General features: G+C 48.8%; 2 protein-coding genes across 16 annotated transcripts in view; one reads left to right on the top strand and one right to left on the bottom strand.

Moving 5' to 3' along the window:
• Positions 1 to 8,343: 8,343 nt before the first annotated feature.
• On the top strand, positions 8,344 to 10,914 carry Tmed1 (transmembrane p24 trafficking protein 1). The gene is made up of 4 exons (XM_052754173.1): positions 8,344 to 8,558; positions 9,134 to 9,231; positions 9,373 to 9,556; positions 10,040 to 10,914. The coding sequence occupies exons 1-4, from the start codon at positions 8,379 to 8,381 to the stop codon at positions 10,256 to 10,258; spliced, it is 681 nt and encodes a 226-aa protein (XP_052610133.1). The 5' UTR covers positions 8,344 to 8,378; the 3' UTR covers positions 10,259 to 10,914.
• A 23-nt stretch (positions 10,915 to 10,937) lies between these two features.
• The window catches only part of Dnm2 (dynamin 2), a 91,861-nt gene continuing 89,440 nt past the window's right edge, over positions 10,938 to 13,358 (bottom strand). For 7 of the 15 annotated variants that reach the window (XM_052754021.1, XM_052754046.1, XM_052754031.1 and 4 more), the window contains 2 exons: positions 12,752 to 13,003; positions 11,346 to 12,176 (listed from right to left, as the gene is read on the bottom strand). In XM_052754021.1, coding sequence (XP_052609981.1) covers positions 12,107 to 12,176; positions 12,752 to 13,003 — 322 coding nt within the window. In that variant the 3' untranslated portion in view covers positions 11,346 to 12,106. Of the gene's footprint in view, positions 11,052 to 11,345; positions 12,177 to 12,751; positions 13,004 to 13,358 lie in introns of those variants that run through there. The other 8 variants (XM_052754074.1, XM_052754114.1, XM_052754123.1 and 5 more) reach the window with 2 other exon arrangements.

Here is a 13,358-nt window from a genome sequence, read left to right as displayed (position 1 = left end):
CCCAGACAGGGCCCAAGCCTCATTCCACCCGGTCTTCACAAAAGCTAGCTGACGCTATTGTTCTTATTCATGGACAGGGAAACTGAGATCCAGTCGGGGGACTGCCTCATTGAAAGGTTTATCTTTTCATTGAAAAATTTTTTCATACAATATATTCTGAACATGGTGTCCCCTTCTCTCATTTCCTCCCAGACCCTCTCCACCTCTCACCATCTAACTCCATGATTTTGTTCTTTCTCTCTTTAGAAAACAAACAGGTAAACAAATAAAAACAAGATAAAACAAAACAAAATAAAAAAAACAAAGAAAAATCAGGAGCAACACACACAAACCATTAAAACATAAAGTCAGAAACCATAATATATAAACAAAAGGCCAGGAAGGTGAAAAATGCCCAAATATGAGGCAAAGGAAAGTCTAAAAGTTCCATTGAATTAATTTTGTGTCGGCCATCTACTGCTGGGCATGGGGCCTGGCCTTAACTGTGGTTTGTGTACTCAGGAAGACTCCACTGGAGAAAACTAAATTTTCCTTTGAGTGGTTGACACTTGGAGACAGCTTCCGGGTTAGGGATGGGGCTCATGTCCACTTCCCTCTCAGTGCTGGGACCCATCTGGCTTGAACCTGTGAGGCCCCGTGCGTGCGGTCAGTCTCTGTGAGTTCACACTTGGGTCAGCCCTGTTGTGTCTAGGAGACCTTGCTTACTTGGTGTTCTCCATCCCCTCTGGCTCTCCACTCTTTCTGCTGCCTCTTTCATCGTTTCCTCATCCCTGAGGGGAGGGATTTGATGGAGACATCCTATTTAGGACTGAGTGTTCCACGGTCCCTCCCTCTCTGCACACTGTCCAGTGTGGGTCTCTGTATTTGTTCCCATTTTTGCAGGAGGAAGTCTCTGGGGATGACTGAACAAGACACGGAGTGACCTATGGGTATAGAAGGATGTAATGAGGAGACGTTTCGTTGCTACATTCCTTTAGCAGAACAGTAGTGCTTGGTTTTCCCCTAGGCCCATGGCCTGTCTAGTCTCGAGTTCTAGGCCACCTGAGCAGTGACAAGCACGGGCTCCATCTCATGGAACTGGCCTTAAATCCAATCAGAAAGCAGTTAGTTACTCCCACAATTCTTGTGCTATGGTTACACCAGCACATCTTGCAGTCACCTGTGTAGATCGAAGGGTTTGTAGCTGGATTGGTGTTCAGCTTTCTCTTCTGGTAGCATGAAGAGAACCTTCCAGTACCATGAACTCTAGTCAGTAGGGGTGAAGGCTCTAGGTAGGCACCAGCTCACATATCTCCATGTTCAATGAGATATGTGTTGTCTTCAAGGCCTTCCCAATAGCTTTTGAAGAGCAGCCTTGGCAGTAGCCTGAGTTTCTATGGGGCTGTTTTGGCCAACAACTCAAGTAGATGTAACTGATTTCTGACACTGGAGGTTTTACCTGGTGGCAAGAGATGTCTGGTTGGAGCTTTGTCTCCTGTTATTTGGTGACTCCATTTGGATCTCTTTCATGTGTTTATATTTTAAGAAACTTCTATTGTAGTAGGTTTCTGTGTGACCCCTCAAATGGCCCTCAGTGTTGGTCACCCCTCCCTGTCCTCACACCCATACCACCTTCACCCTGCCCCATTTAATCCTCCCGTTCCAGTCTCTCCATAACTGTATATTCTATTTCCCCTTCCTTGGGAGATCTCCGCACCCCAAGTCCCTTACGCTATACCTAACCTCTATGGCTATATAGTTGTAGCATGCCTACGGAAGGCTTAAAAGCTAGCAGTCATATAGAAGAGAATATATACCACATTTATCTTCTTGGGTCTGGGTTATATTTCACCTTATTAACTTCCATCATTTATCTGTGAATTTCATTATTTCATTTTTTTTTTTTTTTGGTTTTTTGAGACAGGGTTTCCTTGTGCAGCTTTGCGCCTTTTCCTGGATCTTGCTCTGTAGACCAGGCTGGCCTCGAACTCACAGAGATCCGCCTGCCTCTGCCTCCCGAGTGCTGGGATTAAAGGCGTGTGCCACCACCGCCCGGCTTATTTCATTTTTTTAATCAGCTGAGTAATATGCCACTGTGTAAATATACCACATTTTCATTATCCATTCATCTGTTGACAGACATCTAAGCTGTTTTCAATTCCTGGCTATTGTGAGTAGAGCAGCAATAAACCTGGATGAACAAGTGTCTTTGTTGTAGGATGTGGAGTCCCTTTGGTATAGGCCCAAGAGGGGTATAGGGGGATCTTAAGATAGATCAATTCCCTTCTTCCCAGATTCCCGGGGAACCACCACACTGATTTCCATAGTCGATGCACAGGTTCTCACTCTCAATAGCAAAGAATGAGTGTTCCCTTTTCCGTACATCCTCACCAGCATAAGTTGTCATTTTTTTTTTAAATTGTTCTTGGCCATTCTGACTGGTGTAAGATGAAATCTCAAAGTTGCTTCCATTTGCAGTTCCCTGATAACTAAGGATGTTGAATGTTGTAGAATATTATTTTAAGGTGTGTTACTTTTGTTTATGTTGCATTTGTTTAATTCTGTGAAGCTGTGTTACTGTGCCTGCCTAAAACCCTTGATGGTCTAATAAAGAACTGAACGAGGCCGGGCGGTGATGGCGTACGCCTTTAATCCCAGCACTCGGGAGGCAGAGGCAGAGGCAGGCGAATCTCTGTGAGTTCGAGGCCAGCCTGGTCTACAAAGTGAGTTCCAGGGAAGGCGCAAAACTACAGAGAAACCCTGTCTCGAAAAACCAAAAAAAAAAAAAAAAAAAACTGAACGGCCAATGGCGAGGCAGGAGAGAGACATAGGCAGGGCAGGGAGAATATATAGAAGGAGAAATCTAGGAAAGAAGAGCCAGAGAAGAAAGAGGACTCCAGGGGCCAGCCACCCAGGTTCACAGCAAGCCACCGAGTAAGAGTTATAGAAATAAGAGAATGGGAAAAACCCAAAGGCAAAAGGTAGATGGGATAATTTAATGAAAGCTGGCTAGAAACAAGCCAAGCTAAGACCAAGCATTTATAGTTAAGAATAAGTCTCCGTGTGTGATCTATTTGGGAGCTGGGTGGTGGGCCCCCCAAAAGAGCAAAAACAACAGTTGAACATTTCTTTAAATGTTTCTCAGCCATTTGTGTTGCATTTTAAAGAATTCTGCTTAGTTCTGTACCCCATTTCTTTTTTTTTTTTTTAAGATTTATTTATTTATTATGTAAACAGGAGAGGGCACCAGATCTCATTACAGATGGTTGTGAGCCACCATGTGGGTGCTGGGAATTGAACTCAGGACCTCTGGAAGAGCAGCCAGTGCTCTTAACCTCTGAGCCATCTTTCCAGCCCCTGTACCCCATTTCTAACTGGGGTTATTTAATGTAAAGTTTTAAGCTCTTCATATAATTTAGCTATTAGCCTTCCATCAGACGTGTAACTGGTAAAGGCATTTCCCCATTCTGTACACTGTGGTTTTGTCCTATTGACAAAACCTTTGCTTTACAGAAGCTTTTCAGTTTCATGAGGTCCCATTTATTAACCCATTTAATAACCACTGATCTCAGTGCCTGTGCTAATGGTGTCCTGTTCAGAAAGTGTTGCCCGTGCCAGTGCATTCAAGCCTGTTCCCCACCTTCTCTTCTATCAGTTTCAGTGTATCTGACCTTATGTTGAGATCCTTGATCCATTTGGAGATGAATTTTGTGCAGGGTGATAAACATGGATCTATTTGCATTCTTCTATATACAGCTAACCAGCATCATTTGTTGAAGATACTGTCTTTTTCCAGTGTCTATTTCTTGCTTCTTTGTAAAAAATCAAGTGTCCATAGGTGTATGGACTTATAACTGGGTTTTCAACTGTATTCCATTGATCAATGTATCTGTTTTTATGCCAATACCATGCTGTTTTTATTAGTATAGTTCTGAAGTACAATTCGAGATTGGGGATGGTGATAGCTCCATCAGCCTTTATTATTCTTCAGGATTGGTTTAGCTATCCTGTTTTTTGTGTATACACACACACAGCATATAGATAGCTTGGGATATGTATGTATATACAGATATCATATTTATATATCTTGGGATATATATATATATACACACACACACACACACACACACATATATATATATATATACATATATATATATATATATGTGTAGTATTGTTTCCCTGATTTCTTTCTCAGTCTGTTTGTCATTTGTATTTTTGTATGTGTGTGTGTACATTAATTTGTATCCAGGTACTTTACTACAAGTGTTTATCAGCTGTAGAAGTTTCCTGGTGGAGTTTTTAGGGTCTTTTTATGTATAAAATCATATTGCCTTCAAATAAGGTATTTTGACTTCTTCCTTTCCTATTTGTGTCCACTTGGTCTCCTTCAGTTGTCTTATTGTTCCAGCTAGGACTTCAAATACTGTATCGAATAGGTATGGAGAGAATGAACATGGACAACCTTGTCTTGTTCCTGACTTTAGCGGAAATGCTTTGAGGGTCTCTCTGTTTAGGCTGATGTTGGCTGTGGGATTGCTGTCAATCACCTTTATGATGTTGAGGTACAATCCCTGCATCCCTAGTCTTTCCAGGACTTTTATCATGAAGCAGTGTTGGATATTTTCAAAGGCCTTTTTTGCATCTAATGAGACGATCATGTGGTTTTTGTCTTTCAGTCTGTTTATATGGTGGATTACATTTATCAATTTACATATGTTGGACCATCACTGGATCTCTGGGATGAAATCTACTTGATCATGATGGATGATCTTTTTGATGTGTTCTTGGTTTTGTTTGCCAAGTATTTATTGAGTATCTTGCATCTATGTTCATAAGGGAAATTGGTCTGTAATTCTCTTTCTTTGTTGAGTCTTCATGTGATTTAGGAACCAGGAAAATTGTAGCCTCATGGAAAGAATTAGGCAATGTTCTTTTGCTTCTATTATGTGGAATAATTTGATTAGTATTGGCATTAATTCTTCTTTGAACGTCTGGTGGGATTTTGTGTTGAATCTATTTGGCATTGGACTTCTTTTTTTTTTTTTTTTTTTTTTTGGTTTTTCGAGGCAGGGCTCCTTTGTGTAGCTTTGTGCCTTTCCTGGAACTTGCTTTGTAGACCAGGCTGGCCTCGAACTCACAGAGATCCGCCTGGTTCTGCCTCCCGAGTGCTGGGATTAAAGGCGTGCGCCACCACCGCCCGGCTTGGACTTCTTTTGGTTGAGACTTTTAGTTTCTGTTTCTATTTCACTAGGGATTGTAGGTCTGTGTCATAGGGTTGCTGTGACCATGGCAACTCTTAATTGGGGGCATGCTTATAGATCCAGAGGGTTATTTCATTATCATCATGGTGGGAAGCAGACAGGCATGGAGCTGGAACAATCAGTCAGCAGACAGAGATAAAGGACACTGGCCTGGGGTAGGTTTTTTAAATTTAAAGCCCATCCTCAGTGACACACCTCCTCCAAAAAGGCCACACCGAATCCTCTCCAAACAGTCCATCCACTGGGACTAAGCACACACACATGAGACTGTGGGGGCCAGGCTCACGCAAACCACTAGTCTGTTTAAACTGCCTATCTGATCTTGATTTAACTTTGGTGGTGGTACATATCAAGAAATTTACCCATTTCTATTATGTTTTCCAGTTTGGTAGAGTGTACAGATTGTTTTTTGAGACAGTGTTTCTCTGTTTAACAGCCCTGGCTGTCCTGGAACTCACTTTGTAGACCAGGCTGGCTTTGAACTCACAGAGATACGCCTGCCTCTCCTCCCGAGTGGTAGGACTAAAGGCGTGTGCCGTCGCCGCCTGTCTATATATTTTTTTAAAGTATGTTAAAGGTTGAGATTTGAACCAGGCATCCTTTGCTCTGAGGCCTGCACTCCTGACCTTGGCTGTATGTTCAGACTCCCCTTGTTTCTGTGGATGAAGCACCCTGACCAAAGGGTTATTGTTGTTCACAATTCCAAGTGCATTTAATCAGAGCAGGAAGGTCAGAGCAGCAGGAGCTTTGGACAGCTAGTCACATCACATCCAGTCGTGAACAGACCTATGCATACAGGCCTGCTCACTACTCCACATCACACCCACAGTCGTGAACAGACCTATGCATACAGGCCTGCTCACTACTCCACATCACACCCACAGTCGTGAACAGACCTATGCATACAGGCCTGCTCACTACTCCACATCACACCCACAGTCGTGAACAGACCTATGCATACAGGCCTGCTCACTACTCCACATCACACCCACAGTCGTGAACAGACCTATGCATACAGGCCTGCTCACTACTCCACTTCCTTCTGGAGTCTTACACAGTTCAGAACCCAAATCCTGGAACTTCCCACAGTGGGCATGTCTAAGCTCTCAGGTAACACAATCCAGACAGTCACCCAGGCCAACCTGTTCTAGGCAATGGCCTATTGAGACTCTCTCTTCAGCTGATTCCACATTGTGTCATGTTGACAAAATTAATTAGCATACTATCCTCTTCTGAGGGTTTGTTGGCCTGTATCTGTTTTGTGGTGCTGGGAGTTGAACCCAGGACCTTGCCCATGCTATGCAAATGCTCTAGCTCTACCACCAAGCTATATGCTCTTAATATACATACATACATACATATACGTATATACATTTAAATTTATTGAGACACAGTTTCACTCATTATCCAGGTCAGGCTGGCCTCAAACTCAGAGATTCATCTCCCTCTTCCTCCCAAGTGCTGGGACTAAAGGCATGCATAATGCCTGACCCAAAATTTTCTTTTTTTTATATTGTATTTTGTGTGTGTTCCAGTTTTGTTTCTGTTGCTGTGATAAAATCCATGATCAAAAGCAACTTGGAGACGAAACAGTTTATTTAGCTTGTGTGTCCCAATCACAGTTGATCAGGGCAGGACCCACGAGGTACAGCTGCTTACTGGTTTGCTTAAACTACTTTTTATTTTTGGTTTTTGAGACAGGGTTTCTCTGTGTAGCCCTGGCTGTCCTGGAACTGGCTCTGTAGATCAGGCTGGCCTGCCTCTGCCTCCCGAGGGATTAAAGGCGTGTGCTATCACCACCCTGCTGCAAACTATTTTTTTTAATTTATTTCATGTGCATTCTTATTTTGCTTGTATGTATGTCTGTGTGAAGGTGTGAGATCCCCTGAAACTAGATTTAATGGCAGTTGTGGGCTGCCATATGGGTCCTGGGAATTGAACCCAGGTCCTTTGGAAGAGCAGCCAGTGCTCTTAACCTCTGAGCCCTCTCTCCAGCCCCCAAACTATTTTTCTTCCACACCCCAGACCCACTTGCCTAGTCTGGCACCACCTAGATGGCACCACCCATCGTGGGCTAGGCCTTCCTGAATCAGTTAGCAATGAAGAAAATGCCCACAAGGCAAGAGAATCCCTTTTGCCAGAATAGTTTTTTTGTCAAGTGGACACAAAAAAGCTAACCAGCACAGTGTGTGTGTGTGTGTGTGTGTGTGTGTGTGTGTGTGAGAGAGAGAGAGAGAGAGAGAGGTCAGCCTGTAGGAGTCGGTTCTGTCCTTCCACCATGTGGGTACCAGGCATTGAACTCAGGCCATCAGGTTTAGCAGCAAGGGCCTTTATCCTCTGAGACCAAATAGATCCCTCATTTTTGAAGACAGGGTCTCTTCAGCCCATGCTAGTCAGGAACTATGTAGATGACGATGGCCTCAAATTCGAACTCTTCACAACTCCTACCTCAGCCTTCCAAGTGCTGGAATTACAGCTTGTGTCAGCACAGACACACTAGGACCTGGTTGTTGCTCAAACCTGCCTAAAGGTTTGAGAGCAATTGGATGCAGGGTGAGGGCGTGTTCTACTCACTACCTAACAAGCATCCCCAGTTTAAGAGACCAAAACCCTTATAAAGTGATGGTATAAGGCACAGAGGGAACGCAGCGGCTAGCGTTGAGTCTGGGGAGGCCACGTTCATTGAACTAGCGCCGCCAGAACCTACGGACTGGAGAACCTCCAGCACCTGGCACAGGGTACGCCAGCTTGATCAATGGGCGGCACGCACTTTGAATGGGGGGTAGGACAGAAGGCGGTCCCACAAGAGGACCCGCAAACCTCATTTAGTCATCTTAATTTTTGCCTGTAAAAAAGTGCTTCATCATTTCAGGTCTGTAATTTTCCCCTCCAACTCCAGTGGTTAATAACAGATATGGAGAAGTTTCACAAAACTCGCATCAGCATTACTATGCTCTCTAGCAGATGAGGCATTCACCCGGGCCGCTCTCCTCTTTGGGGTCCTTCACACAGCATTCCGCGGGTTTGCGGCCGAACAGAAGCTCCAGCCAATGAGCTTCGCCGAAATGAGAGGTGGGCGGGACATGTTCTTAAAGGACCCGCATCCCGAGAGGAGAGCAGAGGGTGACCCGGATAATGGCGGCCGGTGTGGCCATAGCCCTGGCCCTGTGGCTACTCCTGCCATCAGTAGGAGTGGGAGAGGCGGGGCCACCGCCCATTCAGGACGGCGAGTTTACTTTCCTGCTTCCCGCGGGGAGGAAGCAGTGTTTTTACCAGTCCGCGCCGGCCAATGCTAGTTTGGAGACTGAGTACCAGGTGAGAGGGTCCCGGACTCGGGATACAGCGTAGGACCAGAAGGGGGTGTGGCCAGCAGGCAGGAGGGGCGGGGACTGGGCGTGGCCGGGATGCCTACAGTCTTGCTGCCAAGGGGCTTTCTCTGCTGGAAGTTCTTTGGGCGGGTTGGTGCCCACTAAGCTCGCAGCTAGCTAGACGCCCACCTTGGACTGCTCAAGAGGGTGGCGGGATGGCCCGATGAAAGACCTCACCTGGTGGCGTCTTAGGGACCAGGAAGGGACCTTGCAGGTGTGGATGTGAGTGCTCAGATAGGCCCTTGGGGGCAGCCAGAAGGCTCAGTGGGTAAAGGAGCTTGCAGCTAAACCCGAAGGCCTGAGTTTCGTAACTCTAAGGTAGAAGTAGAGAACTGACTCCTGCAAGTTGTCCTCTGATAGCCAGTCACTATTCCCCTCCCCCAAACAAGTACGTTTTTGTTTTTAAGATAGGCTCCTGGTGGTCTCATGTGGGTCTTTTCCAGTTTGGTTCAACCCAGGCCTTCTGTGGAAGATAGGCTTGGCTTAAACCTGCCTGATCCCCACCTCTTACCTGCTCTTCAGGTGATTGGAGGTGCTGGACTGGACGTGGATTTCACCTTGGAGAGCCCTCAGGGTGTGCTGTTGGTCAGTGAGTCCCGAAAGGCTGATGGGGTGCACACGTGAGTGAAGTCTTGCCCTGTCTTGGTTCAGTTACAGCCCTGCAGCTCCCCAGTGGCCTCGGGTTACCATCCTCCTGGCTCCACAGACCAGCTGGCTGGTCACTCCAGGGTCATGTCTGTGTGTCTCGTCTGTCTGCCCAGGGTGGAGCCTACTGAGGCTGGGGACTACAGGCTGTGCTTTGACAACTCCTTCAGTACCATCTCCGAGAAGCTAGTATTCTTTGAGCTCATCTTTGACAGTTTCCAAGACGAGGAGGAGGTGGAAGGTTGGGCGGAAGCTGTGGAGCCAGAGGAGATGCTTGATGTCAAGATGGAAGACATCAAGGTGAGTTGGGCGGTGGTGGTGCACACACTTGTAATCCCAGCACTCAGGAGGCTGAGGCAGGGTTCCAGTGAGTTCAAGACCAACCTGGGCTACATAGCAAGATCCCATCTCACAATTCCAAAAGAAGCCGGGTGGTGGTGGTGCACGCCTTTTATCCTAGTACTTGGGAGGCAGAAGCAGGTGGATCTCTGGGAGTTTGAGGCCAGCCTGGTCTATAGAGTGAGTTCCAGGCAGCTAGAGCTGTTACACAGAGAAACCCTGTCTCGAAAAACCAAAAAGTCTTTACCTAAAAACCAGCAAGAAAACATCAAGGGGAAAAAATGAAAAACAAAACAAAAAACAACAACAAATCCCTGTTTCTAGGAGAGGATGTAAGACATGAGGGCCAGAGAGGCACATTGACTTGCTGATGGTCACTCAGTGAGTGTGACCAGTGAGTGGCGTGAGTGAGGATTTGACCCCTTCCTCTCCGTGTCCTGGCAGGAATCCATAGAGACTATGAGGACCCGGCTGGAACGGAGCATCCAGATGCTGACTCTGCTCCGAGCCTTTGAGGCCCGTGATCGGAACCTTCAAGAAGACAACCTGGAGCGGGTCAACTTCTGGTCAGCTGCCAATGTGGCTGTGCTGCTGCTGGTGGCTGTCCTGCAGGTCTGCACACTCAAGGGCTTCTTCCATGACAAGCGTCCTGTACCCACGTAGCCCCAGCCACAGAGCATGAACGAAACAACGGAGGGAACAGGCATGTGTGACTTGCTGGAGGCCGCCCAGACTCAGAGAAGCTGCAGTTGGGTCCTCAGCAGTGGCCCCATGTCCCCCTTCCTGGATGAACGGGGAGTGCAAGTGGATTGCAGACCCCTTGGAGGGAGGTTCAGCAACAGTGCGTGTTTCTTGGAAGCTGGAAGTGTTGGGCACTGCAGTGTGGGGATATATGGCTCTCAGATGCCCTGGTTTTCTCCTGAAATCGTGCCTTAGCTTCAGTCTTCCAGCTACCAGGATGGGGTCATGCTGCGCAGCTGTCCCTTGCCCTTTGCCCAGTGGGACACACCCACCCTCAATGTCCCCACTTGGCTCCTGGGGTAAGACCTTTGCTAGGGTCTGGGAAGGAGACACATCTGCAGAGTTCTTGCCAGGACAGTCACTTTTATTTGATAGGAAGGAGCCCTGGCCCAGAGGGGAGCCAGCTGGTTGGGGGATCTGGTAACAGAACTCCAAGAGGGGACCCCCTTCCTCCTCTCAGAGTGCAGGACCTCAGGGGGCTGAGGTGCAGCCCCACCAAAGCCTGCCTACGAGCCTCAAGGAACAAAGGGCGTCTGTCCTGGGCACTGGAGTCAATAAATTATGGTCAGAAAAATTAATAGTGCCTGCTGACTTGGGCTCAGGGAAATCAGCCTGGGACAGACCTAGCCTCAAGCCAAGGGCAGCCAGGAAGGCGGGAGGGCACTCCCACGAAGCTCAGAAGAAAGGTCGGGCAGGAGCCGATGGAGGTGGTCGCCTGGCACGAAAGAAAAAGATCATAAAGCAAAGTTGAATGGTGTCCCCTAGAGAGCTAGTGGGGGACCTGGAAGTAGGTGTGGCCACAGTGCCACTGGGGAGTGGCTGGAATTCCTGTTTCCTATGAGCACTGTGATGGGGGGACAAGAGGAATATTTGTCCCCATTCCTGAAGCGGTAGAGGGGTTTGGAAGAGATGACAGAAGACACACATGGAAATGAGCGAAGGGCAGCCCCAGGACAGGGTGGACAGTCCCCCTTTGGGCTGGGACAGACACAAAAGGCCCACACACAGCCACCAGCGGGGCTTCCCTTTATTTTAGTTTATTAATAGGATATACAGAGGCAGGCACTTAACAGTGGTCAAACCAAGCGGTGGGAACGGGATCTGCACAGAGGCACCAGGGCCCACCCTGTGGGGGAGGCCTAGCTGGGAGCCAAGAGGCCCTTGATGTCTCCCCAGCTCACACAGCCCAAACCACATTGGGGCTGACGAGAGTGAGGCAGGCCAGAGCTGAGGAACTCCAGGCCTAAGGAAGGCACAAAGGCACCTCTGGCTGTTGAGACTGGGCTGGGCTCGGCTCAGGTTGTGTGGTTAATATGGCCAAAGAAGATATATATACAACTTGAGCCAGGTGGGTGGCCAGCACTGGGCCTACTGGGCCTGGCTCACTCCTGAAGAGCCCTTAGGAAAAGTTGGACAGTTCCTGTACCCTAAGAACAAACAAAGGCTTACAGTCTGTGTGGAGAAGCCCCTGGTAGAGTTCCCTACACCAGCCTGGATTTTTCTTTCCAGATGGTCCCAAGGATGCAGTTCCTACTGCCAACCAGAGAGCTCTCCTTGTCCCAAAGTGCAAAGTCCCCATGTCCTGCTGTCTGGGGCTCCCACCCTTCCCCGTCATTGTCATGTCCACCAGGCTAGGGAGGAAAGGGTAGGGGCTGCCCACAGGGAGCCTGGTCCCAGCATGGGGGGCAGGGCAGTAGTGGGGCCCAGACCACCAAAGCTCTCTTGCACTGTGGGTGCACGAGGACCCCCCAGAACATTGCCCCCTGCAGCCTAGTCGAGCAGGGACGGCTCGGCTGGGCGGATAATGGTGGGCCGGCTGGGCGCAGCGGGCGCTCTTCTGCTGCAAAGAGAGTAAAGACATGGGGAGGGGGAGGGTAGTGAGGCCAGAAGCAGGGCAAGAGGAGGACCCAGCCCATCCAGCCCACCCAGGGTGCTCCCAGAGGTGGGGCACCAGGAGGGAGTGTATCAAATCCAGGTTTTTTTTTTTTTTTTTTTTTTCTGGTATCCCTGTGGCTTGCTTGGGAGGAGCTGGTCCTTTCCTTCCACCAAGAGGGTCCTGGGGACTGAACTCGGCACTTTTACTAGAGGACATGTCATCCTGCCTGCTTCCCTGTCCTTCCTGGAGCTCAGAAACGGAGACCAGAGTCTAGCTCACCAGGCATCAGTGACATATGGTGCCTAGGGTTAGGGGGGCATGTAACCTGCTGCTCAGGATAGGCCAGGAGCCCTGGAGTCTGCTGATCCACTCTTCTGTGGTGCTGGCTAAATGGGGTTGGCCACTCTAGAGCTCAGTTTCTCAGCACACAAGCAGGAATGCCTGTGCTACTCTGTCTTGTTGGGGCTACACCAGAAGCCATCAGAAGCAGGGAGTCAGTCACCACAAAGGGACCCCAGGATACAGGCTGTGAGCCTTACCTGGGCACTCCTGGGGGGATACCAGGGGGAATCCGTGCTGGCCGAGATGGTATCTGAGGTGGTGCTGAGAAGGGGTCATTGTTGGCAAACACGCTCTGTGGTCCAGGCCGGGATGGGATGGGGGGTGCCGAGAAGGAGGCTGCAGGCCCCACAGGCACAGGAATCAGGGGAGGCCCTGGTGTGGGACCCCGCACTGCAGGAGGCCGACCTGGTGGGTGCACGCTGGACACAGGTCGGCGCTGTGGAGTGGGGCTGTTGAGGAGAGAGAGGCTTTAATCCGGAGGATACTCTGAACATCCACTGTAAGGGACTAAGATGGGGGGCAGAGGCCCTGGGAACCACCAGCCTGAGCCACACCATTCCAAGTTCCTGGGGGTCCCTGTGTACTGACAGTACAGCTTCGAGGGGCAAGGGTGTCGAGACTGCTGTACTTGGACACTTACAGCCCAAGACCCTGCCAGAGCCCAGTCCTGGTCCCCAATGTGTGGCCTTGTCTCTATATGTGAGGCACCTGCTGCCCTGTTCCCCACTGGGCCTAGAGACCTGAATCCCAGGTCTGGGCTCTGGTCCTCTTCCTGAAGTCTCAGTGGGTACACTGCACTGACCT

Source organism: Peromyscus californicus, unplaced genomic scaffold, assembly GCF_007827085.1.
Source record: "Peromyscus californicus insignis strain IS unplaced genomic scaffold, ASM782708v3 Scaffold_11__1_contigs__length_118956290, whole genome shotgun sequence".
NCBI classification, from domain to species: domain Eukaryota; kingdom Metazoa; phylum Chordata; class Mammalia; order Rodentia; family Cricetidae; genus Peromyscus; species Peromyscus californicus.
The sequence above is the reverse complement of the archived record's forward strand: the minus strand, read 5'-3'. Positions and strand labels throughout refer to the sequence as shown.